The sequence below is a fragment of the Hyla sarda genome, chromosome 10 (assembly GCF_029499605.1).
Source record: "Hyla sarda isolate aHylSar1 chromosome 10, aHylSar1.hap1, whole genome shotgun sequence".
Taxonomy (NCBI): domain Eukaryota; kingdom Metazoa; phylum Chordata; class Amphibia; order Anura; family Hylidae; genus Hyla; species Hyla sarda.
The window spans coordinates 129,716,941-129,743,574 of record NC_079198.1 but is presented as its reverse complement, the minus strand read 5'-3'; the positions used below and the strand labels follow the sequence as shown (position 1 = coordinate 129,743,574).

At 43.0% G+C, this 26,634-nt stretch overlaps 1 protein-coding gene across 1 annotated transcript in view; it reads right to left on the bottom strand.

Annotated features, from left to right (window-relative positions):
* MASP2 (MBL associated serine protease 2) overlaps positions 1-26,634 on the bottom strand; it is a 64,191-nt gene that overhangs the window by 24,772 nt on the left and 12,785 nt on the right. The window contains exons 5-6 of the mRNA XM_056541756.1: positions 24,537-24,668; positions 11,232-11,425 (exon numbers count right to left, since the gene is read on the bottom strand). Coding sequence (XP_056397731.1) covers positions 11,232-11,425; positions 24,537-24,668 — 326 coding nt within the window. The remainder of the gene's footprint in view (positions 1-11,231; positions 11,426-24,536; positions 24,669-26,634) is intronic.

The following is a 26,634-nucleotide window of genomic DNA, read 5'->3' as shown; positions in this document are numbered from 1 at the left end:
CTATCCCTATCTTATATGAAGGATAGCCTTATATCTATCTCTATCTTATATGAAGGATAGCCTTATACCTATCTCTATCTTATATGAAGGATAGTCTTATACCTATCTCCATCTTATATGAAGGATAGCCTTATACCTATCTCTATCTTATATGAAGGATAGCCTTATACCTATCTCTATCTTATATGAAGGATAGTCTTATACCTATCTCTATCTTATATGAAGGATAGTCTTATACCTATCTCCATCTTATATGAAGGATAGCCTTATACCTATCTCCATCTTATATGAAGGATAGTCTTATACCTATCTCTATCTTATATGAAGGATAGTCTTATACCTATCTCCATCTTATATGAAGGATAGCCTTATACCTATCTCCATCTTATATGAAGGATAGCCTTATACCTATCTCTATCTTATATGAAGTATAGTCTTATACCTATCCCTATCTTATATGAAGGATAGCCTTATGCCTATCTCTATCTTATATGAAGGATAGCCTTATACCTATCCCTATCTTATATGAAGGATAGCCTTATACCTATCTCTATCTTATATGAAGTATAGTCTTATACCTATCCCTATCTTATATGAAGGATAGCCTTATGCCTATCTCTATCTTATATGAAGGATAGCCTTATACCTATCCCTATCTTATATGAAGGATAGCCTTATGCCTATCTCTATCTTATATGAAGGATAGCCTTATACCTATCCCTATCTTATATGAAGGATAGCCTTATACCTATCTCTATCTTATATGAAGGATAGCCTTATACCTATCTCTATCTTATATGAAGGATAGCCTTATAACTATCTCTATCTTATATGAAGAATAGCCTTATGCTTATCCCTATCTTATATGAAGGATAGCCTTATACCTATCCCTATCTTATATGAAGGATAGCCTTATACCTATCTCTATCTTATATGAAGGATAGTCTTATACCTATCTCTATCTTATATGAAGGATAGCCTTATAATTATCTCTATCTTATATGAAGGATAGTCTTATACCTATCTCTATCTTATATGAAGGATAGCCTTATAACTATCTCTATCTTATATGAAGGATAGTCTTATACCTATCTCTATCTTATATAAAGGATAGTCTTATACCTATCTCTATCTTATATGAAGGATAGTCTTATACCTATCCCTATCTTATATGAAGGATAGTCTTATACCTATCTCTATCTTATATGAAGGATAGCCTTATACCTATCCCTATCTTATATGAAGGATAGTCTTATACCTATCTCTATCTTATATGAAGGATAGCCTTGTACCTATTTCTATCTTATATGATGGATAGCCTTATACCTATCTCTATCTTATATAAAGTATAGTCTTATACCTATCCCTATCTTATATGAAGAATAGCCTTATGCTTATCCCTATCTTATATGAAGGATAGCCTTATACCTATCCCTATCTTATATGAAGGATAGCCTTATACCTATCTCTATCTTATATGAAGGATAGTCTTATACCTATCTCTATCTTATATAAAGGATAGTCTTATACCTATCTCTATCTTATATGAAGGATAGCCTTATGCCTATCTCTATCTTATATGAAGGATAGCCTTATACCTATCCCTATCTTATATGAAGGATAGCCTTATACCTATCCCTATCTTATATGAAGGATAGCCTTATACCTATCCCTATCTTATATGAAGGATAGCCTTATACCTATCCCTATCTTATATGAAGGATAGCCTTATGCCTATCTCTATCTTATATGAAGGATAGCCTTATAACTATCTCTATCTTATATGAAGGATAGCCTTATGCCTATCTCTATCTTATATGAAGGATAGCCTTATGCCTATCTCTATCTTATATGAAGGATAGCCTTATACCTATCTCTATCTTATATGAAGTATAGTCTTATACCTATCCCTATCTTATATGAAGGATAGCCTTATGTCTATCCCTATCTTATATGAAGGATAGCCTTATGCTTATCCCATACATGCCTAAACTCCTTCACTGTATTTGCAGCGACCACTTCTGCAGGAAGGATATTCCATGCATCCACTACTCTCTCAGTAAAGTAATACATCCTGATATTACTGCAGAAACCTTTTATCTCTATATAACACTATGTCCTCTATATATAACACTATATGCTCTATATATAACACTATATCCTCTATATAACACTATATCCTCTATATAACACTATATCCTCTATATATAACACTATGTCCTCTTTATAACACTATGTCCTCTATATATAACACTATGTCCTCTATATATAACACTATGTCCTCTATATAACACTATATCCTCTATATATAACACTATATCCTCTATATATAACACTATATCCTCTATATATAACACTATATCCTCTATATGTAACACTATGTCCTCTATATATAACACTATGTCCTCTATATATAACACTATATCCTCTATATGTAACACTATATGCTCTATATATAACACTATATCCTCTATATAACACTATATCCTCTATATAACACTATGTCCTCTATATAACACTATGTCCTCTATATATAACACTATGTCCTCTATATAACACTATGTCCTCTATATATAACACTATGTCCTCTATATAACACTATGTCCTCTATATAACACTATGTCCTCTATATATAACACTATATCCTCTATATAACAATATGTCCTCTATATAACACTATGTCCTCTATATAACACTATGTCCTCTATATAACACTACGTCCTCTTGTTATTTTTTCTTCTATATAAATCTCCTCTCCTCCTTTACCGTGTTGATTCCCTTTATATATAAAAGTCTCTATCATATCCCCTCAGTCTCTTCTTTCTTCTATACATGTAAAGGTCCTGTAACCTTTCCTGGTAAGTTTTATCCTGCAATCCATGTACTAGTTTAGTATCTTCTCTGAACTCTCTCTAGAGAATCTATATCCTTCTGGAGATCCGGCCTCCAGTACTGTGCACAATACTCCAAGTGAGGTCTCACCAGTGTTCTGTACAGCGGCATGAGCACTTCTCTCTTTCTACTGCTTATACCTCTCCCTATACACCCATGAGCACTTCTCTCTACTGCTTATACCTCTCCTTATACACCTATAAGCACTTCCCTCTATACTGCTTATACCTCTCCCTATACATCCATGAGCACTTCCCTCTATACTGCTTATACCTCTCTCTATATACCAAATAGCACTTCCCTCTTTACTGTTAATACCTCTCCCTATACACCCATGAGCACTTCTCTCTACTGCTTATACCTCTCCTTATACACCTATAAGCACTTCCCTCTATACTGCTTATACCTCTCCCTATACATCCATGAGCACTTCCCTCTATACTGCTTATACCTCTCTCTATACACCAAATAGCACTTCCCTCTTTACTGTTAATACCTCTCCCTATACACCCATGAGAACTTCCCTCTCTACTGCTAATATCTTTCCCTATACAGCAATGAGCACTTCCCTCTCTACCGCTAATACCTCTCCCTATACACCCAAGCATTCTGCTAGAACGGAGCGACTTTCTCCTTCACAGACAGATGTAATGATGTCACCCTCCTATGGCACCGGCCAGTGCAGCAGCTAATAAGCTGGAGGACTGAAACGCCTATGAGAGTGAATGGTGGAGCAGGAAGCTGACCGCTCCCGTTCCCGTTCTACTGCTCTACAACAGGAAGATGCAGTGAAGGAAGACAGTTTCCCGGAGATGAATAAAAATACAGATGCCCCATGGGATCTTACCAATCAGTGGACAACTAGTTAAACCTTATTAGTGTTACATTGGTTTACCAATCAATAGTTGCCCAACAGTGTTTTTGACCCATCTTGGCCTATTCATGCCTTTTTGAATTTCCCGAGTATTAGTGTCCTAAACCCTATGGCCGGCATTTATCATTGTATTTACCTTTTTTCTTCTTCTATATTTTGCACTATTTTGGCGCCAGTGTCCTATTTTTGCACCTTCTTTGCGCCTTTTGGTTTACACATTTCTGCTGATTTTAAAGGGGTACTCCATTGACCAGCGTTCGGAACATTTAGTTCCGAACGCTGTGGGGGTCAGTCCCGCTCCCTCAAAGCAAGTCTATGGGAGGGGGCGTGGCGGCCGCCACGCCCCCTCCCATAGACTTGCATTGAGGGGGTGGGGCTGACCCCCACAGCGTTCAGAACTAAATGTTCCAAACGCTGGTCAGTGGAGTACCCCTTTAAGTTTTAGTCCACTGATTTTGGCAATACACATGATACGGCTGTCACGCCCCCTCCCATAGACTTGCATTGAGGGGGCAAAGCTATGACATCATGAGCTCCCGGCGCCAGCTCCAGCGGATTACCCCTTTAAATATTTGGTGTCAGGCATGAATCTGTTTTCTGGTTGTCGCCTAAATTTCCAGTCCACATGACAAATGGCTGAGGGATAGCCTATTCAGGTGCTGTAATGGCGGCCATATAGGTTGTCATTTCTGAGAGAGATAAATATGATGTCATCATTAAAGGGATATTGTTTTTTAAATCAACTGGTGCCAGAAAGTTAAACAGATTTGTAAATGACTTCTATTTAAAAATCTTAATCCTTCCAGTACTTATCAGCTGATGTATGCTCCAGAGGAAGTTCTTTACTTTTTGGATTTTTTTTCTGTCTGACCACAGTGCTCTCTGCTGACACCTCTGTCTTTCTAAGGAACTGTCAAGAGCAGGAGAGGTTTGCTATGGGGATTTGTTCCTGACATGGACAGAGGTGTCAGCAGAGAGCACTGTGGTCAGACAGAAAATAAATTTAAAAAGAAAAGAACTTCCTGTGTAGCATACAGCAGCTGATAAGTACTGGAAGGATTAAGATTTTTTTAAATAGAAGTAATTTACAAATCTGTTTAACTTTCTGGCACCAGGTGATTTAACAAAAATGTTTTTCACCGGAGTACCCCTTTAACCCCTTCCTGCTATAGGACGTATGCATACGTCCTAGTGATCTCCTGCACTGCCGCGAGATTGGCAGCGGGACCCAGCTGTCAATCACATCAGCGATCGCGCCGATCCCGGCAGCATTAACCCCATAGATGCCGTGATCAATCCTGATCACAGCATCTATGGTTTTGACAGGGGAGGTGTGCTCCCCCTGTTCACCAACGGCAGCGCCGATCGCTGGTTGCCATTGGTTGCTATGGCAGCAGGAGGTCAGATGATGACCTCCTGTCTGCCTGCTACGGAAGCCTGTGAGATCCAGCCACAGTCAGCCGTCACGCCCCCTCCCATAGACTTGCATTTAGGCGGCAGGGCGTGATGTCATGAGGGGGTGGGGCTATGATGTCACAAGCTCCCCGGCGCCGGCTCCAGCGTTCAGAACAGTTTGTTCCAAACACTGAGCAGTGGAGTTCCCCTTTAAGGTAAAAAATGGGTCCATCCTTAAGGGGTTAAAGTTGCCACCCAGTGGGCCAATTTGGGTATTAACCAATACGGATGCCATAATGGATTTATTACTGAAAATGTGGCTAATGTGCTTAGCGATACCGATGGGAGCAGTAATGGCGATCATATTGGGCATCACTCAGCTTTCCTCAAGACCGAGAAAAGGAAATTTGACTTAGATTTAGTGGGATTTTACTTTTCTTGTCTATTTTCGGATAATGCTCTCTCGTGGTGACCAGCGCCAGCTGTAAATCTATCCTGTCACAATAACGTAGCCTGCGCTCTTCTCTGTGTAGGCTGAAGTTTGTGAAGGGGTTACAGGTCACACTGCGCCTTCTAAGTAGCGGGAGGAGAAACAAGGAATTCTGGCGGCTTCTGGACAGATTCTGTCAGGTCTAAAATGAAGATTAAACAGAGCGAAAAACTGGAAAATTACAAAGGTCCCTGAGGACACCGAATCAAATGGCAAAAAGTGTCGTATTTATCGAACGGATTGTTTCTGCACTTAGAAAGCTGGGGCCTTTTCATCAACGTCCGTCCAGACGCGCGGCCAAGATAAATCTTCGACTTCACTGACTTTCTCATTTTAGTTGAAGATCAACAGAAACAGAAGCTAAGAAAACATATTTGTGCTGTACGCTGGATCGGCAGCTCCGACCCCCGATACATCACATGGAACCCAACGCTCATTCCTATTGTTGTTTCTGGTAAACACCGAAACTATAGAGCGGCACCTCCACACCGTATAATACAACGTGGGGTTATGGCGGGAGGTAAATATATGAGGGCGCTGGACCTAAAGCTGCCTGGACACTTCAGATAGCAGAGTGTCAATGTGGCTTTAATCAGGGGAGGAGAGAGAAGTAAGCTGCCGCCAGACTCCTTTGTATCTGTACCTCTATGTATGAGGCGGTGGCTTATTTCCACGTAAACAAACATTAGGCACATGACCTAGTTTAATCCCTTAAAAACATTTTTATTTTTTTTATCAACTGGTGCCAGAAAGTTAAACAGATTTGTAAATGACTTCTAAAAAAAAAAAATCTTAATCCTTCCCGTACTTATCAGCTGCTGTATATTACAGAGGAAGTTCTTTTCTTTTTAAAATTCTTTTCAGTCTGACCACAGGTCTCTCTGCTGACACCTCTGTCCAGAGCGGGAGAGGTTTGCTATGGGGGGGTTTCTCCTGCTCTGGACAGTTCCTGACATGGACAGAGGTGTCAGCAGAGAGCACTGTGGTCAGACAGAAAAGAAATATAAAAAGAAAAGAACTTCCTCTGTAGTATGCAGCAGCTAAGTACTGGAAGGATTATGATTTTTAAATAGAAGTAATTTACAAATCTGTTTAACTTTCTGGCAGTTTATTTGGAAAAAATAAAATAAAATAGTTTTCCACCAGAGTACCCCTTTAAAGGGGTACTCCGCCCCTAGACATCTTATCCCCTATCCAAAGGATAGGGGATAAGATGTCAGATCACTGTGGTCCCGCTGCTGGGGACCCCGGGGATCGCTGCTGCAGCACCCAGCGAGTTCGCTCTGCACGTAATGACGGGCAATACAGGGGCCGGAGCATCGTTACATCACGGCTCCGCCCCTCGTGATGTCACGGCCCGCCCCCGTCAATACAAGTCTATGGGAGGGGGCGTTGCAGTCGTCACACCCCCTGCCATAGACTTGCATTAAGGGGACGGGCCGTGATGTCATGAGGGGCGGAGCCATGACGTCACGCTGCTCCGGCCCCTGTATCGCCCGTCATTACGCACAGAGCCAACTCGCTCTGTGCTGTAATGATGGCGGGGTGCCGCAGCGGCGATCCCCGGGGTCCCCAGCAGCGGGACTGCGACGATCTAACGTCTTATCCCCTATCCTTTGGATAGGGGATAAGATGCCAGGGGCGGAGTACCCCTATCCTTTGGAGAGGGTATAAGATGTCTAGGGACGGAGTACCCCTATAAGGACAAAGCCAACTGTATTTTTGCGTTTTCATTTTTTCCTCCTCGGCTTCTAAAATCCATAACTTTTTTTATTTTTCCATCCACAGACCCATATGAGGCTTGTTTTTTGCGGGACCAATTGCTCTTTGTAATGACACCTTTTATTTTACCATAAAATGTACGGCGCAACAAAAAAAATATATATTTGGGGGGGGGGGGGATTGAAAAGAAAAACGCAAGTTTGCGACTTTTGGAGGGTTTTGTTTTTACACAGTGCACTTTACGGTAGAAATTACATTCTATTTATTATACGAATAAAATGATTCCCATGTTTACATGCTTTTTTTATTATTGTACTAAAAAAAAATATTTTTTTAACTAAATTCGTATATGTTTTAAATCGCCCTATTCGGACCCCTCTAGCTCTCTCATTTTTCTGTATACGGGGATGATGGCTTATTTTTTTGTGCCATGATCTTTTTATCAATACCACTATTGCGTATATGTGACTTTTTGATAACTTTTTATTTCATTTTTCTGGGAAGTGATGTGGCCAAAAAGCATCAATTTTGTATTTTTTTTTTTACGTTTACACGTTTACGCCGTTCACCTTACGGAAGCATTAACATATATATTAACATATTTTGATAGTTCAGATATTTACACATGCACTGATACCCAATATGTTTATTATTAGAATATTCTTTTTTTTACGCTTTTATAAGTAAAATAGGGAAGCAATAGGGGGCAATTTCTATTTTTATTGGGTGAGGGGCTTTTCACATTTTAATATTTTTTTTTTTACACTTTTTATTTCCCCATAGGGGGCTATCTATAGCAATCTTTAGATTGCTATAATAATCATTTTATTTATATAGCGCCTACAGATTCCGCAGCGCTATAGTCGCATACCTGTACGCCCTGGCTGTCTGATACTTGGCACACCATACATGTATATCTTGAGTCTCATCCGGACTAGTTGCATTCCACCTGAATAGGTGACTTGCCCTGTTAGTAAGCTCTCCTCTCAGGCTTAGAGTACGTTGACACGGGCGGATTTATTTGCAGGTTTCCCGCTGCTTATTTGAAAGGCTGTCTTGGCTGTCCGCAGCAGATTTTCCGTGGTGGAATTTACGCAGCAGAAAATCCACCGCAAGCCCCATTGGAGTCAGTAGCGTCTGCGGCGGAAATTCCGCTGCGGAAAATCTGCTGCGAACAGCCCAGAAGAGGCCCCCTTTCAAATACGCAGCGGGAAACCTGCAAATAAAACCGCCCATGTAAACGTATCCTAATAGTGAGTTCAGAGAAGCGCACCGTGATCTTTATACACCCTAATGTGGCTTATGGATGCAGACCATCTCTGTAGGACATACGGCCCTGTCGTGACATATATCATGATATGAAGGGACAGGTCACTGATCAGATCTTCACACGCCTCCTCTGCTGTCATCATCATTTACATTCAAAGTGATGGACGGATGAAAAGGACAAAAAAAGTGAATGGATCCTTTTCAACAACAAATTCTAAGACTGAGACTGAGACGGTCAAAACAATCCGGAGTCCAACTACCACAGTCACAAAAATAACAATCTCATATTCAGTCGTCTACTCAGGAGCCGGTGCGGCAGCCAGTGGGCCTTCTCCCTAGACCCGTTACGCTCCTCCAGTTACAGGCCCGTCGTGGCATTTATACCGACAGAGGAAAAGAGCGGGGGAGGTACGCGTACTGGAGCAATTAAAGAAAAACCCTTTGTTCCTGTTAATGATTATCTTTGTTTTCTAATGTAAAACGGATATTTTCACATTTCTGTGTAAATTGGATAATTCTGTATTTTCTAAGTAGTGGAATTTTTGAAAGGGGCTTTTAAAGTCTCAAAGGCAATGCGTCTTTGGAATACCTCCGTAGAGTTATAGGTTGAACTCATTGGGCCCGGGCACTCCGCTGCTCAGCATTTGGAACAAACTGTTCTTAACGCTGGAGTTGGCACCGGGAGCTCATGACGTCATAGCCCCACCCCCTCATGCCGTCACACCCACCCCCTCAATGCAAGTCTCTGGGAGGGGGCATGACGACTGTCATGCCCCCTCCCATAGACTTGCATTGAGGGGGCGGGGCTATGACGTCCCGAGCCCCCGGCGCCGGCTCCAGCGTTCAGAACAGTTTGTTCCAAACGCTGAGCAGCAGAGTACCCCTTTAACCTATTCAACTATATAACGATGTAAATATGTAAGGAACTTTATTGATAACCTCCAACTCCCCCGTTAAAGGGTATACCGGCTTTATACATCTCCAAAGGATAAGGGATAAGATGTATGATCGCAGGGCTCCTGCCGCTGGGACCCCCGCGTTCTCAGTGCAGCCCCCGGCATTCTGTGCCAGGCGCTGCCTCCGAGACTGAGACGTGATGTCATGGCCACCCCCCCTTGTTAAATCATGCCACGCCCCCTCCATTCATGTCTATGGGAGGGGGCGTGACGGTCGGGCAGTAGTGTGGCTGCCAGACCACTGGGTCATTCCCCCTGTGGGGTTGGTGTTGCCGAGGCAGTGGTCACAGCCCGGCGCTACGCCAGTGTTAGGTTAGGGACCCACTCTGAACAGGTGGCCTTGACGTGGCGAGTGGACTTGTACTTTTTGATCAAAATGTATAATAACAATCTGTTAGTTTTTTTTTTTTTTTAAATCATCTGGTGCCAGAAAGTTAAACAGATTTGTAAATTACTTCTATTAAAAAATCTTAATCCTTCCAGTACTTTTTAGGGGCTGTATACTACAGAGGAAATGCTTTTCTTTTTGTATTTCTCTTCTGTCATGACCCCAGTGCTCTCTGCTGACACCTCTGTCCATTTAAGAAACTGTCCAGAGCAGGCGAAAATCCCCATAGTAAACATATGCTTCTCTGTACAGTACCTAAAATGGACAGAGGTGTCAGCAGAGAGCACTGTGGTCCAAAAAGAAAAGCATTCCATCTGTAGTATACAGCCCCTAAAAAGTGCTGGAAGGATTAAGATTTTTTAATAGAAGTGGTTTACAAATCTGTTTAACTTTCTGGCACCAGTTGAGCTAAAAAAAATAAAAATAAAGTTTGCCATGGGAGTACCCCTTTAAGGCCGTTGTATGTTGAGGAATCACTGTATACTCTCAACATTACTGCATGATAAAAACCCACAAGGTTGGTAGTTTGTGAAATCCTGGCCCCAGATAGTCTTGCCCCAAAGACCAGGCCTCGCTCCAAGTCACTTAGTTCACTGGATTTTCCCATCTAATGTGGATTGACACTGACACTGATCCAGAGAAAACTGATCACTATTTTTATCATAATTTCCAAGACTGACTTTTTGTAGAATTTTTCCTTAAAGGGGTACTCCGCCCCTAGACATCTGATCCCCTATCCAAAGGATAGGGCGCGATCTCGGCTGCGACACCCTAGATATCTGGTGCATGGAGTGAACTTCGCTCTGTGCCGGATGACTGGCGATGCGGGGAGGAGGCGGCTCGTGACATCACTGTCACGTCCCGCTCATGACATCACGGCCATGCCCCCTCAATGCAAGTCTATGGGAGGGGGCGTGACGGACGTCACGCCCCCCCCAATAGACTTGCATTGAGGGGCGTGGCCGTGACGTCACAAGCGGGGGCCTGGCTGTGACGTCGCGAGCCTCTGGCGCTGCACCTGACGCTCGAAAGGAACGCCGGGTGCAGCAGGTAGATCGCGAGGGTCCCCAGCAGCAGGACCCCCGCGATCAGACATCTTATCATAGAGGATAAGATGTCCAGGGGCAGAGTACCCCGAATTTCTTCAACCCTTCAATTAAAAAAAAAGATATATATTTGAATCTGAAAATATTGGTACAACTTATCTTGTTCCCTCGATATCTGGTGACATGATTTGTCTCTTACCTGAAGATGGTCATAAGGACATAAAACATCTGGATGGGACTCTACATCAAAGTGCAGGAACCTCAGGATGATAGAGAATCCCTCTTCAGCCCGAATCTCATATCTGCAGTTGCTCAGTTTAGGGTAAGTCCTGGGGAAATCTGGGCTCTCGATCTCTCCTGAACTTGTAGTATACGTCACCTTGTCACACTTAGCTAAAAGAGAGAGAGAACATTTCATGATCCTGAATATCAAATTTAAAGGGCTACTCCGGGGGAAAATAAATCAACTGGTGCCAGAAAGTTATACAGATTTGTAAATGACTTCTATATAAAAATGTTAATCCTTCTAGGACTTATCAGCTGCTGTATGCTCCAGAGGAAGTTGTGTAGTTATTTCCAGTCTGACCACAGTGCTCTCTGCTGACACCTCTGTCCATGTCAGGAACTGCCCAGAGTAGGAGCAAATCCCCATAGCAAACCTCTCCAGGTCTGGACAGTTCCTGACATGGACAGAGGTGTCAGTAGAGAGCACTGTGGTCAGACAGAAAAGAACTACACAACTTCCTGTGGAGCATACAGCAGCTGATAAGTACAGGAAGGATTAAGAATTTTATATAGAAGTAATTTACACATCTGTATAACTTTCTGCCACCAGTTGATTAGAAAAAGTTTATTTTCCACTGGAGTAGCCCTTTAACATCAAGTTTGAACTATAAGATAACCATAGATCTCAGAGCACACCTTTCTTCATTACCACACAGCTTTTTCCCGCTTAAAGGGGTACTCCGGTGGAAAACAATTTTTTTTTATCAACTGGTGCCAGAAAGTTAAACAGTTTTGTAAATTACTTCTATTAAAAAATCCTAATCCTTCCAGTACTTATTAGCTGCTGAATACTACAGAGGAAATTCTTTTCTTTTTGGAACACAGAGCTCTCTGCTGACATCACGAGCACAGTGCTCTCTGCTGACATCTCTGTCCATTTTAGGAACTGTCCAGAGCAGCATATGTTTTCTATGGGGATTTTCTCCTACTCTGGGCAGTTCTTAAAATGGACAGAGGTGACAGCAGAGAGCACTGTGGTCATGATGTCAGCAGAGAGCTCTGTGTTCCAAAAAGAAAATAATTTCCTCTGTAGTATTCAGCAGCTAATAAGTACTGGAAGGATTAGGATTTTTTAATAGAAGTAATTTACAATATATATATAAAAAAAGGTTTTCCACCGGAGTACCCCTTTAAAGCATTTTTACATAAACATTCTCTATCAGTTCGCCCAATGTTCCATGTGTTCTTCTAAAAAGTGTACAAACCTAGCCAGCTGTACTGATGCCAGCTTATTTTGGGAGACACATTAGTGTTTTGTCAAATGAAATTTGACCTTTGGCTTTGCTTCAAGATCTGAGGTCTGTAATAGGATCGAAAAACATGGGTGTCAACTGATGGGGCCAACCTGGTCTAACGTGACCCCCTCATATGAACCATAGCTTGGTTGACTTATCAAATACTTCTTATGTTGGAGGCAAATGAGCCATTATAGTTATTTTATTTTTATTTTTTAATTTTTTTTCATATAAAGAAAAGGAGATCCTGAGGCAGGTCCTCGGTCTCATGGCGTCTGGCAGTGTAAACAAGTATAACGCCCTCTGTAAACTTCTCCAAAAAGTTACCACCACAATTCGCCATTTCATCCTTTTAAAATGAGATGTCGACATATCCGTGAACGGACAGACATGGATCCAACCTGAGGGGATCTGCAGAGAAGAATGGAAGAAAATCCCCAAATCCAGGTGTGTAAACCTAATGGCCTCATCCCCAAGAAGACTGGAGACTGGAATCACTGTCAAAGGGGCCTTAAAGGGGTACTCCGCTGCTCAGCGTTTGGGACAAACTGCTCGTGATGTCATAGCCCTGCCCCTCATGACGTCATGACGTTTGTCCGCCACGCCCCCTCAATGCAAGTCTATGGGAGGGGGCGTGGCGGACAAACTTTTATTAGGGAAGGGGTTAAATCACATTTATTAACTTCTTTTTTACACTTTTTTTTTTTGGGAATGTTATAGCCCCCATATGGGACTATAACATGCATTACATTGATTGCAGGCACTGATCAATGCTATACCATAGCATTGCATTGATCAGTGTTACCGGCAATCGATTGCTCAAGCCTGGATTTCAGGCCTAGAGCAATCAATTGCCGATCGGATGCGCAGAAGGCAGGTAAGGGACCCTCTTTGTGCCTCCTAGCTGATCGAGACAGCGCGGTTTCACCGCGGTGGTCCCGATCAGCCCGACTGAACAGCCAGGAATGCTTTTTTTTTTTTTTACTCTAGACGCGGCCATCAACTTTGATCGCCGCATCTAAAGGGATAATCACAGCGATCGGTGATGTCCGGTGTCCGGTATTAGCCCCAGGTCCTGGCTACCGTTAGCCGTTATATCGCGGGAGCAGGCGCAGGACGTACAGGTATGCCCTGCGTCCTTAAGGAGTGAAAATGATGCCAATATTTTCCATTAATTTACTGCTTTAAAAAAAAGTTTTACTTTTTGTAAGAAAATGAGTATAAGTTCCTTATTCTGTCCCCCTTTCTTATTTTTCTGTATACGGGGCTGTATCAGGGATCATTTGCGTTGTGAACTGTAGTTTTAATTGGTACCACTTTTGCATATATGTGACTTTTTGATCACTTTTTATTCAGTTTTTTGTGACGTGATTGAAAATCAGCAATTTAGAACTTTGGTATTTTTTCACATTTATGCCGTTCATCATACGAGATCATTAAAGGGGTACTCTGCTGCTCAGCGTTTGGAACAAACTGTTCCGAACGCTGGAGATGGCGCAGGGAGCTCGTGACGTCATAGCCACGCACCCTTATGATGTAACGCCCCGCCCCCTCAATGCAAGTCTATGGGAGGTGGCGTGACGGCTGTCACGCCCCCTCCCATAGACTTGCATTGAGGGGGCGGGACGTGACATCACTCCAGGTGTTGGCTCCAGCGTTCGGAACAGTTTGTTCCAAACACTGAGCAGCGGAGTACCCCTTTAACATTATATTTTGATAGTTTGGACATTTTTGCATGTGGCAATTCCAAATATACAGTGGGGCAAAAAAGTATTTAGTCAGCCACCAATTGTACAAGTTCTCCCCCTTATAAAGATGAGAGGCTGTAATTTTCATCATAGGTTATAACCTCAACCAGTGGCGTTGCTAGGGTTGGTGTCACCCGGTGCGGTAGAAAATGGTGTCACCCCCATACCTTCCCCCCCTCAGTAAGTTTTTAGCTTATTGTGACAGACACCACTGTTGTAGCGCATTGTGAGAAATTCCAGTATAATAATCAGATATACCAGTTGCCACAGAATAGGAAAGTGTTAAAGAAGTTTTCACCATTTAAAATATACAGCTCCCAGAATTACTTAAAGGGGTACTCCACTGGAAAACATTTACTTTTATATCAAATGGTGCTAATTTACGCAGGATAAGTCATCAACTGCTGAGCCGAGAAGTTCGTGACGAATCGAATTTACTGTAAGTTCGCTCATCTCTAATAATACTACCACAAACTGCGCCCTCTGAATATAATACTACCACCCACTGTGCCCTCTGAATATAATACTACCACAAACTGCGCCCTCTGAATATAACGTTGCCATACAGTGCACCCTCTGAATATAATACCACAACCGCAGTAACACCCCTCAACATCCGTTAGCTGATGCTATTACCACGGGAGGGGGGTATTGGTGGTGTTGCTAGTGGATGATCGGGGTGCTACTACTGGGGGGGGGGGGGTGTTGCTGAAGGATGATGAGGGTGCTACTGGCCATCCCCCCTGGCAGTATCACCCCCATCATCCATCGGCAGGATCATCCTCCTGGCAGGAGCACCGCCATCATCCACCATCAGGATCTGCTGATGGAGGTGCTGCTGCTGGGGGGGGGGGGGGGTAGTTGCTGGCGGATGATGAGGGTGCTACTGCCAGGGGGGGTGCATTAGGTAGGCAGCAGTTCCCCCACATTAGGTAGGTAGCAGTTTCCCCACATTAGGTAGCATCTTTTCCCCACATTAGGCAGCATAGATTCCCCACATTTGGTACCAGTTTCCCCACATTAGGTAGGTACCAGTTACCCCACATTAGGTAGTACAGATTCCCCACATTAGGTAGCAGTTTCCCCACATTCGGTAGCACAGATTCCCCACATTAGCTAGCATAGACTCCCCACATTAGGTAGCATAGACTCCGCACATTAGGTAGCATAGACTCCGCACATTAGGTAGCATAGACTCCGCACATTAGGTAGCATAGACTCCCCACATTAGGTAGCATAGACTCCCCACATTAGGTAGCATAGACTCCCCACATTAGGTAGCATAGACTCCCCACATTAGGCCGCAGGTTCCCTTGCAGGTTCCCCACAATGCGTCAAAGTCTCCCCACACACACACACACACACACACATGCACACACACACAAAAAAAACACATACAACACAGAGAGACACACACACAAACACACAGTCAGAGAGACACACACTCACAGACAGACACACAGAGTCACACACACACACAGTCACACACACAGAGTCACACACACACAGAGTCACACACACACAGAGTCACACACACACAGAGTCACACACACACAGAGTCACACACACACACAGAGTCACACACACACACACAGAGTCACACACACACACACACAGAGTCACACAGTCACACACAGACACACAGAGTCACACACACACAAACATAGATAGAGACAGACACACACACTCACCCATCCAGCGCAGCGATCCTTCTCACCGGGCGCAATGCGAGTGACATAACTGACGTCCCCCTGCGCGGCCATGCGGTATGACGTCAGGCCGGCGCAGACGTGGGAGCGGAGGCCGGGCACAGTACTGGTGAAGGTGAGGGGGGGGGCGTGATGACGGACGGGCGCACTGAAAGGGGGGGGGGTTGCTAACGGACGGGCGCACCGCACACACAGCACAGGGGGGTTGGTGGGGGGGGTGCTGACAGATGGGAGGCCGGTCGGGCACATAGGGGGGTGTCAGTGTAGCTGGGGAGGGGGTGTGGGTGCTGCGGAGCGTCTTGGTGTCACCCCATTAGGTTGGTGTCACCCGGTGCGGGCCGCACCCCCCGCACCCGGGTCGCAACGCCACTGACCTCAACTATGAGAGACAGAATGAGAAAAAAGAATATCCATAAAATCACATTGTCTGATTTTTAAAGAATTTATTTGCTAATTATTGTGGAAAATAAGTATTTTTGGTCAATAACAAAAGTTCATCTCAATACTTTGTTATATGCCTTTTTTGGCAATGACAGAGGTCACATGTTTTCTGTCTTCACAAGGTTTTCACACACTGTTGCTGGTATTTTGGCCCATTCCTCCATGCAGATCTCCTCTAGAGCAGTGATGTTTTGGGGCTGTCGCTGGACAACATGGACTTTCAACTCCCTCCATAGGTTTTCTATGCGGTTGAGATCTGGAGACTGGCTAGGCCACTCCAGGACCTTGAAATGCTTCTTACGAAGCCACTCCTTCATTGCCTGGGTGGTGTGTTTGGGATCATTGTCATGCTGAAAGACCCAGCCACGTTTTATCTTCGATGGCCTTGCTGATGGAAGGAGGTTTTCACTCAAAATCTCACAATACATGGCCCCATTCATCCTTTCCTTTACACGGATCAGTCATCCTGGTCCCTTAGCTGAAAAACAGCCCAAAGCATGATGTTTCCACGCCCATGCTTCACAGTTATGGTGTTCTTTGGATCCAACTCAGCATTTTTTTCTCCTCCAAACATGAAGATTTGAGTGTGGTGGCCCAGTACAGGAGGTCTTACCCTGTGCTCCTGCTGTCCTGTCAGGCAGCCTCCTTCAGTGTCCCCAAGGCCCCCTGCACTTGTTTCCCCATTGTAAATATGTTATATGTAAATAAATATGTAAATGTGTTATATGTGCTATAAAATGTAATGTTGCTTTAAGAGTTATACCATGTGATATGTCATGTGATTGTTACCCAGTAGGTACCAGTGACCAGGTGATCCCAAGAGTGACCTATGGGCTCCCTGCTAGTCTCCCCCATATAAGCCCTGGGTGGAGCTTCTCTCTCTTTGAGCTCTGCTCTTCTGCTGAGGTCCAGTGCAGTCGCCTAGTGTGTGTGTCCAGAGTGTAGGAGACCTCAAAGTCCAGTCCTGCAGCCACCATCAAGTCAAGTAAGATAAAGTCACAGCTTTATGAGTCAAGTCAAGTCAGTCCCTGTCATCTTTCAAGTCAACGTGGCCTGCACCAAATTGTCCAGTACTACTACAAGTCCCAGCAAGCCCTTAAGGTCTCTGCATCACTGGTCACCTCCTTGGGCCCTGGCTGAACTGTACAGACTTTATTAACGGTCTACCCTCAGTAAAGCTACTGAGGGTAGACCGTAACTTGGCGTCCGTAACTTGGCGTCAGAGTCTTTATTGCCCCTGTGCCTAGCCCAGGATCCAGCGGTATACTTTTGGGTGGTTATAGGCTAAACCACACCCTGGCATCACGAATACAAGGGGTAATGCCATCTGCCCCTAGGGTAACAACATCTGCCCTGCACCACACATCCCACCACCACAATGTTCTACTTTGGTTTCATCTAAACATATGAGATTCTCCCAATCCTCTTCTGGATCATCCAAATGCTCTCTAGCAAACTTCAGACAGGCCCAGACATGTACTGGCTTAAGCAGGGAGATACGTCTGGCACTGCATGATTTGAGTCCCTGTCGATGTAGTGTGTTACTGATGGTAGCCTTTGTAACTTTGGTCCCAGCTCTCTGCAGGTCATTCACTAGGTCCCCCATGTGGTTCTGGAATTTTTGCTCACCGTTCTTGTGATCATTTTTACACCACGGGGTGAGATCTTGTGTTGAGCCCCAGATGGAGGGGGATTATCAGTGGTCTTGTATGTCTTCCATTTTCTAATAATTGCTCCCACAGTTGATTTCATCCCACCAAGCTGCTTGCCTATTGCAGATTCAGTCTCCCCAGCCTGGTGCAGGTCTACAATTTTATTTCTGGTGTCCTTCGACAGCTCTTTGGTCTTGGCCGGAGTATGGAGTGTGACTGTTTTAGGTTGTGGACAGGTGTCTTTTATACTGATAACAAGTTCAAACAGGAGCCATTAATACAGGTAACGAGTGGAGGACAGAGGAGACTCTTAAAGAAGAAGTTACAGGTCTGTGAGAGCCAGAAATCTTGCTTGTTTGTAGGTGACCAAATACTTATTTTCCACTGTAATTTGCTAATAAATTCTTTATAAATCAGACAATGTGATTTTATGGATATTTTTCTCATTCTGTCTCTCATAGTTGAGGTTATAACCTATGATGACAATTACAGCCTCTCGTCTTTATAAGAGGGAGAACTTGCACAATTGGTGGCTGACTAAATACTTTTTTGCCTCACTGTACATATTTTTTTTGTAATCTTTTTGCGGAATAGGAAAAAGAGTTGATTTGATTGTTTATTGGAGTAGGGGCTTATTTATTGTGATGTCCCAGAACATGACATGGTCCTGTACTACCTTTAGGCCCTGTCAGGTTGAGTCCCTTCAGTGACCTGGGGGCCCTCCTGCAGTGTCTCCCCTGCTGTTAGTACAATGTTATTTATTTATAAATAAGAACCTATGGGATGCCCGCTCTGCTGCACCACTATAAATACCTTTCCCTGTAAATAGGTATTAAAAATGGAGATACAATCAAACATACAAAGTATAGTGTGCGCTGAGAGGGACTTATGGCTTGTGAATAGAGGTATTATACTGACAGTGGGGGAGATTTATCAAAACCTGTGCAGAGGAAAAGTGGTGCAGTTGCCCATAGCAACCAATCAGATTGCTTCTTTCATTTTCCACAGGCCTCTTTAGAGGCCTGTGGAAAATGAAAGAAGCGATCTGATTGGTTGCTATGGGCAACTGCACCACTTTTCCTCTGCACAGGTTTTGATAAATCTCCCCCAGTATATCTATATTAAAGGGGTACTCCGGTGGAAACCTTTTTTCTTTTAAATCAACTGGTGGCAGAAAGTTAAACATATTTGTAAATTACTTCTATTAAAAAATCTTGATCCTTCCAGTACTAATTAGCTGCTGAATGCTACAGAGGAAATTCCTTTCTTTTTGGAACACTGATGACATCACGAGCGCAGTGCTCTCTGCTGACATCTCTGTCCATTTTAGCAACCATGCATAGCAGAAGTAAGCTAAGGGCAGCATGGTGGCTCAGTGGTTAGCAATGCTGCCTTGCAGCGCTGGGGACTTGGGTTCAAATCCCACTAAGGACAACAATAAATAAAGCGTTATTATTATTATAATGACGTCAGCAGAGAGAACTGTGCTCGTGATGTCATCAGAGAGCATTCCAAAAAGAAAAGAATTCCCTCTGTAGTATTCAGCAGCTAATAAGTACAGGAAGGATTAAGATTTTTTAATAGAAGTAATTTACAAATATGTTTAACTTTCTGTCACCAGTTGATTTAAAAGAAAAAAGGTTTTCACCGGAGTACCCCTTTAAGTGTACAAGTTTGAGAATGCTGATGCAATACAGGTACGCTTAACATAGATATACTGTCAGTACAATACCTCTATTCACAACTCATAAGTCCCTCTCAGCGCACACTATACTTTGTATGTTTCAATGTTGTTTATTGTTATAGGTATATAGTCAGTATGCTAATGTTTACACAGTATAAAGGACCTTTGGAGGACTAATGTAATTGTCTAAAGGACCTTTGAGATATCACATGTTACCCAGAGAGCACCAGCTAAACACATGACCCGCAGCTTGACCTATGGGCTTCTAGTACAGCCCCCCTTTATAAGGAAGGCAGGTGCTGCAATCGGCCTCTTTTGGTCTCTTGCTTCTGAGGAACAGTGGAGACCAGAGATCTCAGCGCTAGTGTCCTGCTACCTGGAAGGCCTCAAATCTACAGTCCCTTCCAGTAAGTCAAGTCTATGTCTGCTGTCGCTACCTACAGTCCAGTCAAGCCTAAAGTCAAGAATCTAAAGTCTGTTACTAGTATAATTGGTCCCAGCAATCTGTGAGGTCCTTCTGCGTTCCTGGCCACCTCTCTGGGATTCTGGCTGAGCTGTAGAGACTATAACAACTGTCTGACCTCAGTAAAGCTACCGATAAACCATAACCTGGTCGTGGAATCTCATTTCACTGCCTAGCCATTGGGATAGTGGAGATATCGTTTGGGTGGTTCCCGATACCCAAAAACCACTCTGGCGTCACGAACATTAGAGATTAATAACATCTTGCCCCTGGGGTTAATACCATCTGCCCCATCCACCTACACCGCTGCACCCCAGGGTCCCGCCATTCACCAGGACTCACAACATTATCTTTAAAAAAAAACATTTTTAACATTTTTTAAGGTCTCCACAGGAGACTATTTATAGCCATCTTTTGATTGTTTTTACTGTTTTGTGTATGTGCTTTGCATTGGCATTAATGCGGCAGTAATGTTGACGATCCACTTCTCTGCTCTGCCAGAATGCAGCCCATAGGAGAAGATCACTGGACCCAGCCCTGGAAAAGGGGAGAAGAGCTCAGGCCGCCATCTTGACTCATCAGACCCCCGCAATCTCGCTGCAGGTGGTCCGATGAGTCTTAACAAAGACTGCAACTGCTTAAGCTGCCTCAATGAGTATTGATAATGGCATCTAAAGGGTTAATGGCGGACATTATAGGCGTCAATTTCAGCATCCGCAGAAACAACAACATTGTATCTGCAGAAAAGTGCGAAATGTCCGAGCATGCTGGGAGTTGTAGTTTTGCAACAGCTGGTGGAACACTGGTTGGAAAATACAACTCCACAAGTCGTGCTTTACCTCTATGCAGAAAGACCTGGAGAACCACTGCAGAACAGTTCGAGGCTTCATCATGTATTTAAGGGGTACTCCGCCGCTCAGCGTTTGAAACAAACTGTTCCGAACGCTGCAGCCGGCGTCGGGTGTCGTGATGTCACAGCCACGCCCCCTCATGACGTCACGCCTCGCCCCCTCAATGCAAGTCTATGGGAGGGGGCATGATGGCCGTCACGCCCCCTCCCATAGACTTGCATTGAGGGGGCTGGGTGTGGCATCTTGAGGGGCGGGGCTATGACGTCACGAGCTCCCGGCGGCAGCTGCAGCGTTCGGAACAGTTTGTTTCAAACGCTGAGCAGCGGAGTACCCCTTTAATGGTTTAATGGGGGAGATTCATCAAAACTTAAGTAGAGGAAAAGTCGACCAGTTGCCCATCAACCAATCAGATCGCTTCTTTCATTTTTGAAAAGGCCTCTTAAAAATGAAAGAGGCGATCTGATTGGTTGCTATGGGCAACTGGTCAATTTTCCCTCTCTACAGGTTATGATAAATCTCCCCCAATGAGTTTGAAGACGATTTATTCGGCCAATGAATTACACATGATGTCATCAGATGATTTATTACATCATTATATATAGTAGGAAAGATTAAACATTGTGATCTCAATAGTTTTTCACACATTGGGGAGGTTTTCTATCGAAGGTTTGGAAAGTTCTGCGTCAGTTCTGACACTTTCTTCCTTGTTCGGAGGGATTTTACTCTTCTATAAGACAGAAAAATGACAATTTTCAAGGGTGTGTGATCCATACCCCAAGTGTCTCTCTTTAAAAAATAATAATAAAATAAAAAACAGTTCTGCCCTGCCCTTAAAGGGGTACTCTGGCGATAAGATGCCTGATTGCGGGGGTTCTGCCGCTGGGGGCCCCCGTGATCTTGCACGCCGCACCCCATTAGTATCAGTCCCCTGAGCACAGATTTGTAAATGATTTCTATTAAAAAATCTTAATCCTTCTAGTATTTATAAGCTTCTATATGCTCCACAGGAAGTTCTTTTCTTTTTGAATTTCCTTTCTGTCTGACCACAATGCTCTCTGCTGACACCTCTGTCCATTTTAGGAACTGTCCAGAGCAGGAGAGGTTTGCTATGGGGATTTACTCCTGCTCTGGACAGTTCCTGAAATAGACAGAGGTGGCATCAGAGAGCACTGTGGTCAGACAGAAAGGAAATTTAAAAAGAAAAGAACTTCCTGTGGAGCATACAGCAGCTGATAAGTACTGGAAGGATTAAGATTTTTTAATAGAAGTAATTTACAAATCTGTTTAACTTTCTGGCACCAGTTGATGTAAACAAAAAAATGTTTTCCAGTGGAGTACCCCTTTAAAGAGGTACTCCGGAGGGAAAATACATTTCCAATCAACTTGTGCCAAAAAGTTATACAGATTTGTAAATTACTTCTATATAAAAATATGAACCCTTCCAGTACTTATCAGCTGCTGTATGCTCCAGAGGAAGTTGTGGAATTCTTTCCAGTCTAACCACAGCACTCTCCGCTGCCACCTCTGTCCGTGTCAGGATCTGTCCAAAGCAGGAGCATATCTCTATAGAGAAGAGAGGCGGCAACAGAGAGCACTGTGGTCAGACTGGAATGAACTACACAACTTCCTCTGGAGCATACAGCAGCTGATAAGTACTGGAAGGATGAAGATTTTGAAATAAAAGTCATTTACAAATCTGTATAACTTTCTGGCACCAGTTGGCTTGAAAACATTTTTTTCCTCCAGAGTACCCCTTTAATAGATGAAATTTAGGTTCTTTTGAGAATGAAGTCTTTAAAAAAGTCCCAATGCACTGAGCACAGGACGCTGCAGCCAATCACTGGCCTCATCAGCCATACGCAACAACACATCCTGCTGAGGCCAGTGTTTAGCTGCAGCGCCCTGTGTACAGTGTAAGGCTACATCATCGGGGGTAGTTCCTCTGGGCAGTTCGCAGTGGCGCAGGGCTGAAAGCAAGCGGAGGGGTCAGTATGAGGTGTGTTCTTGTTATTCTTTGAAAAAAGGTCAGAAAACCACTTTAAAGTGAAACCATTTATAAAGAAGAACCCTTTCAACTTTTGTAAGACCCTAATGAAGCTCCCAATCACATCCGTGTGTCCCATAATGGGCTGCATAGTCCATACACAGAAAAGGTGTCACTATTAAAATTTAAACACTTAGCCCCTCTTCACTCCAGTGGTAGGATACATTTAAAGGGGGTACTCCGGTGGAAAACTTTTATTTTTATTTTTTATGATCTGGTGCCAGAAAGTTAAAAGAGGAAATTGTTTTCTTTTTGAATTTCTTTTTTGTCTTGTCCACAGTGCTCTCTGCTGACACCTCTGTCCATATCAGGAACTGTCCAGAGCAGCATAGGTTTGCTATGGGGATTTTCTCCTGCCCTGGACAGTTCCTGATATGGGCATCGGGTGTCAGCAGAGAGCACTGTGGACAAGACAAAAAAGAAATTAAAAAATAAATTAATTTCCTCTGTAGCATACAGCTGCTAATAAGTACTGGAAGGGTAAAGATTTTTTTAATAGAAGTCATTTACAAATCTGTTTAACTTTCTGGCTCCAGTTGATTTAAAAAAAAAAAAAATGTTTCCACCGGAGTACCCCTTTAATCTCGTAGCCCAGGAATTGCACCCAGATTCATATGCTCCAGATGAAGTTATGTAGTTCTTCCAGTCTGACCACAGTGCTCTCTGCTGCCACCTCTGTCTGTGGCAAGAACTGTCCAGAGTAGGAGAGGTTTGCTATTGGGATTTTCTCCTGCTCCGGACAGTTCCTGATATGGACAGAGGTGTCAGCAGAGAGCACTGTGGTCAGACTGGAAGAACTACACAACTTCCTCTGTAGTATACAGCAGCTGATAAGTACTGGAATTAAAGGGGTATTCCAGGGAAAAACTTTATATATATATATATATATATATATATATATATATATATATCAACTGGCTCCAGAAAGTTAAACAGATTTGTAAATTACTTCTATTAAAAAATCTTAATCCTTCCAATAATTATCAGCTGCTGAAGCTGAGTTGTTCTTTTCTGTCTGACAACAGTGCTCTCTGCTGACATCTCTGCTTGTCTCGGGAACTGCACAGAGTAGAAGAGGTTTGCTATGGGGATTTGCTTCTCCTCTGGACAGTTCCCAAGACACGTGTCATAAGAGAGCACTTAGACAGAAAAGAACAACTCAACTTCAGCAGCACATAAGTACTGAAAGGATTAAGATTTTTTTATAGAAGTAATTTACAAATCTGTTCATCTTTCTGGAGCCAGTTGCTATGTAAAAGAAAGTTTTTTTTTCCTGGATAACCCCTTTTAAAGGTTTTTACATAGAAGTTATTTACGAATCTGTCTAACTTTCTGGCCCCAGTTGATTTTAAAGAGTCCCCTTCATTTTAAGACATTTATTCTCATACTTACCAATACAAGTTTTCTTGTCTTTGTGCAGTGTGAAGCCGGCACGGCAGCTGCAGTGATGTCCTCCGATGTGATTGTGGCAGAAGTGGTCACAAACTTCTGTGTCCTCGTCTGGTTTTTCACACTCATCCACATCTATAGGAAATCATGGACATGGTCAATTTACTTTCCAGGTTTTTCACATATAATCCAACATTACTATGGACATCTGTCTGACATCATGGATTTGTCCTTCGGTATCATCTTCACCACCACAGCACAGTTTTTAGCTGTTCTAGAAGTAACCTGGCACTGAAGAAGGCTGCAGGAATGGGAAGCTATACTATATACTATATACCAGTGGTCTCCAACCTGCAGACCTCCAGATGTTGCAAAACTACAACTCCCAGCATGCCCGGACAGCCAACGGCTGTCCGGGCATGCTAGGAGTTGTAGTTTTGCAACATCTGGAGGTCCGCAGGTTGAAGACCACTGCTATATGCTATTACTGTAGCAAACAGTTTTAACAAAACTGTCCAAAAACTGTCTTGAAGGATTTCTACCATATTTATTAGGCATCGGTCACATTTTTTGGACACTTTTCAGCCTTCTCTGCAAAGGGGGCGTGTCTTTGACAAAGGGGCGTGTCTTTGACAAAGGGGGCGTGACGTGAGAGGATTTACAGATTGGTAAATCTGGGCCACAAAGTATTGAATATGTCCCCCAATTACTTAAAGGGGTTATCCAGGAAAAAACACACATATATATATATATATATATATATATATATATATATATATATACATATATATATATATATTATTATTATTTTTTTATATATTTATATATATATATATATATATATATCAACTGGCTACAGAAAGTTAAACCGATTTATAAATTACTTCTATTAAAAAAAAAATCTTAATCCTTTCAGTACTTGTGAGCTTCTGAAGTTGAGTTGTTCTTTTCTGTCTAAGTGCTCTCTGATGACACCTGTCTCGGGAACTGTCCTGAGTAGAAGCAAATCCCCATAGCAAACCTCTTCTACTCTCTGCAGTTCCCAAGATAAGCAGAGATGTTAGCAGAGAGCACTGTTGCCAGACAGAAAAGAACAACTCAGCTTCAGCAGCTGATAAGTACTGTAAGGATTAAGATTTTTTAATTGAAGTAATTTACAAATCTGTGTAACTTTCTAGATCCAGTTGAGATATATATATATATATATATATATAAGTTATTTCCTGGAATACCCCTTTAATCCATTCTAAAATATTAGCGTATTTATTTCCAAATCCACAGCGACAAATCCTTACCAAAAATCCACACGATTAGGTGCAAAAATGCTGCTGATTTTCCACTGTGGAAAATCAGCGGCAGTTTTACAGGATGTGACCCAACCCTTAGGGCCCATTCAGAAACGCACAGCCGCAGCCAGTGTCACAGCGTCAGCCGCTGCCTCAATCTGTTTGCATATATGGCAATGCATTTCTGAGTGGATTCCGCTGAAAAAATTTTGAATTTTTCGTCACAGAATTTCTACCGTGTGCAGCAGAATCCGACTGAAAACAACGGGAGGCCGCTGCATCAGAATTTCTTAGTGGAATGGGCTCTTAAAAGGGTACTCCGGTGGAAAACTATTTTATTTTTATTTTTTTTAATAATCAAATAGTCAGAAAGTTATACAGATTACTTCTATGTAAAAAATGTAATCCTTCCAGTACGTATCAGCTGCTGTATACTACAGAGGAAGTTGCGAATTTCTTTTCTGTCTGACCACAGTGCTCTCTGCTGACACCTCTGTCTACTGTCCAGAGCAGGAGAGGTTTACTATGAGGATTTGCTTCTGCTCTGGACAGTTTCTGATACAGACAGAGGTGTCAGCAGAGAGCACTGTGGTTAGACAGAAAATAAATTAAAAAAGAAAAGAACTTCCTGTTGAGCATACAGCAGCTGATAAGTACTGGAAGGATTAAGATTTTTTAATAGAAGTAATTTACAAATCTGTTTAACTTTCTGGCACCAGTTGATTTAAAAAAATAAAAATAAAAAAATAGTTTTCCACCGGAGTACCCCTTTAAAGATCATAGGAGGAGATTTATCCAAACCTGTGCAGAGGAAA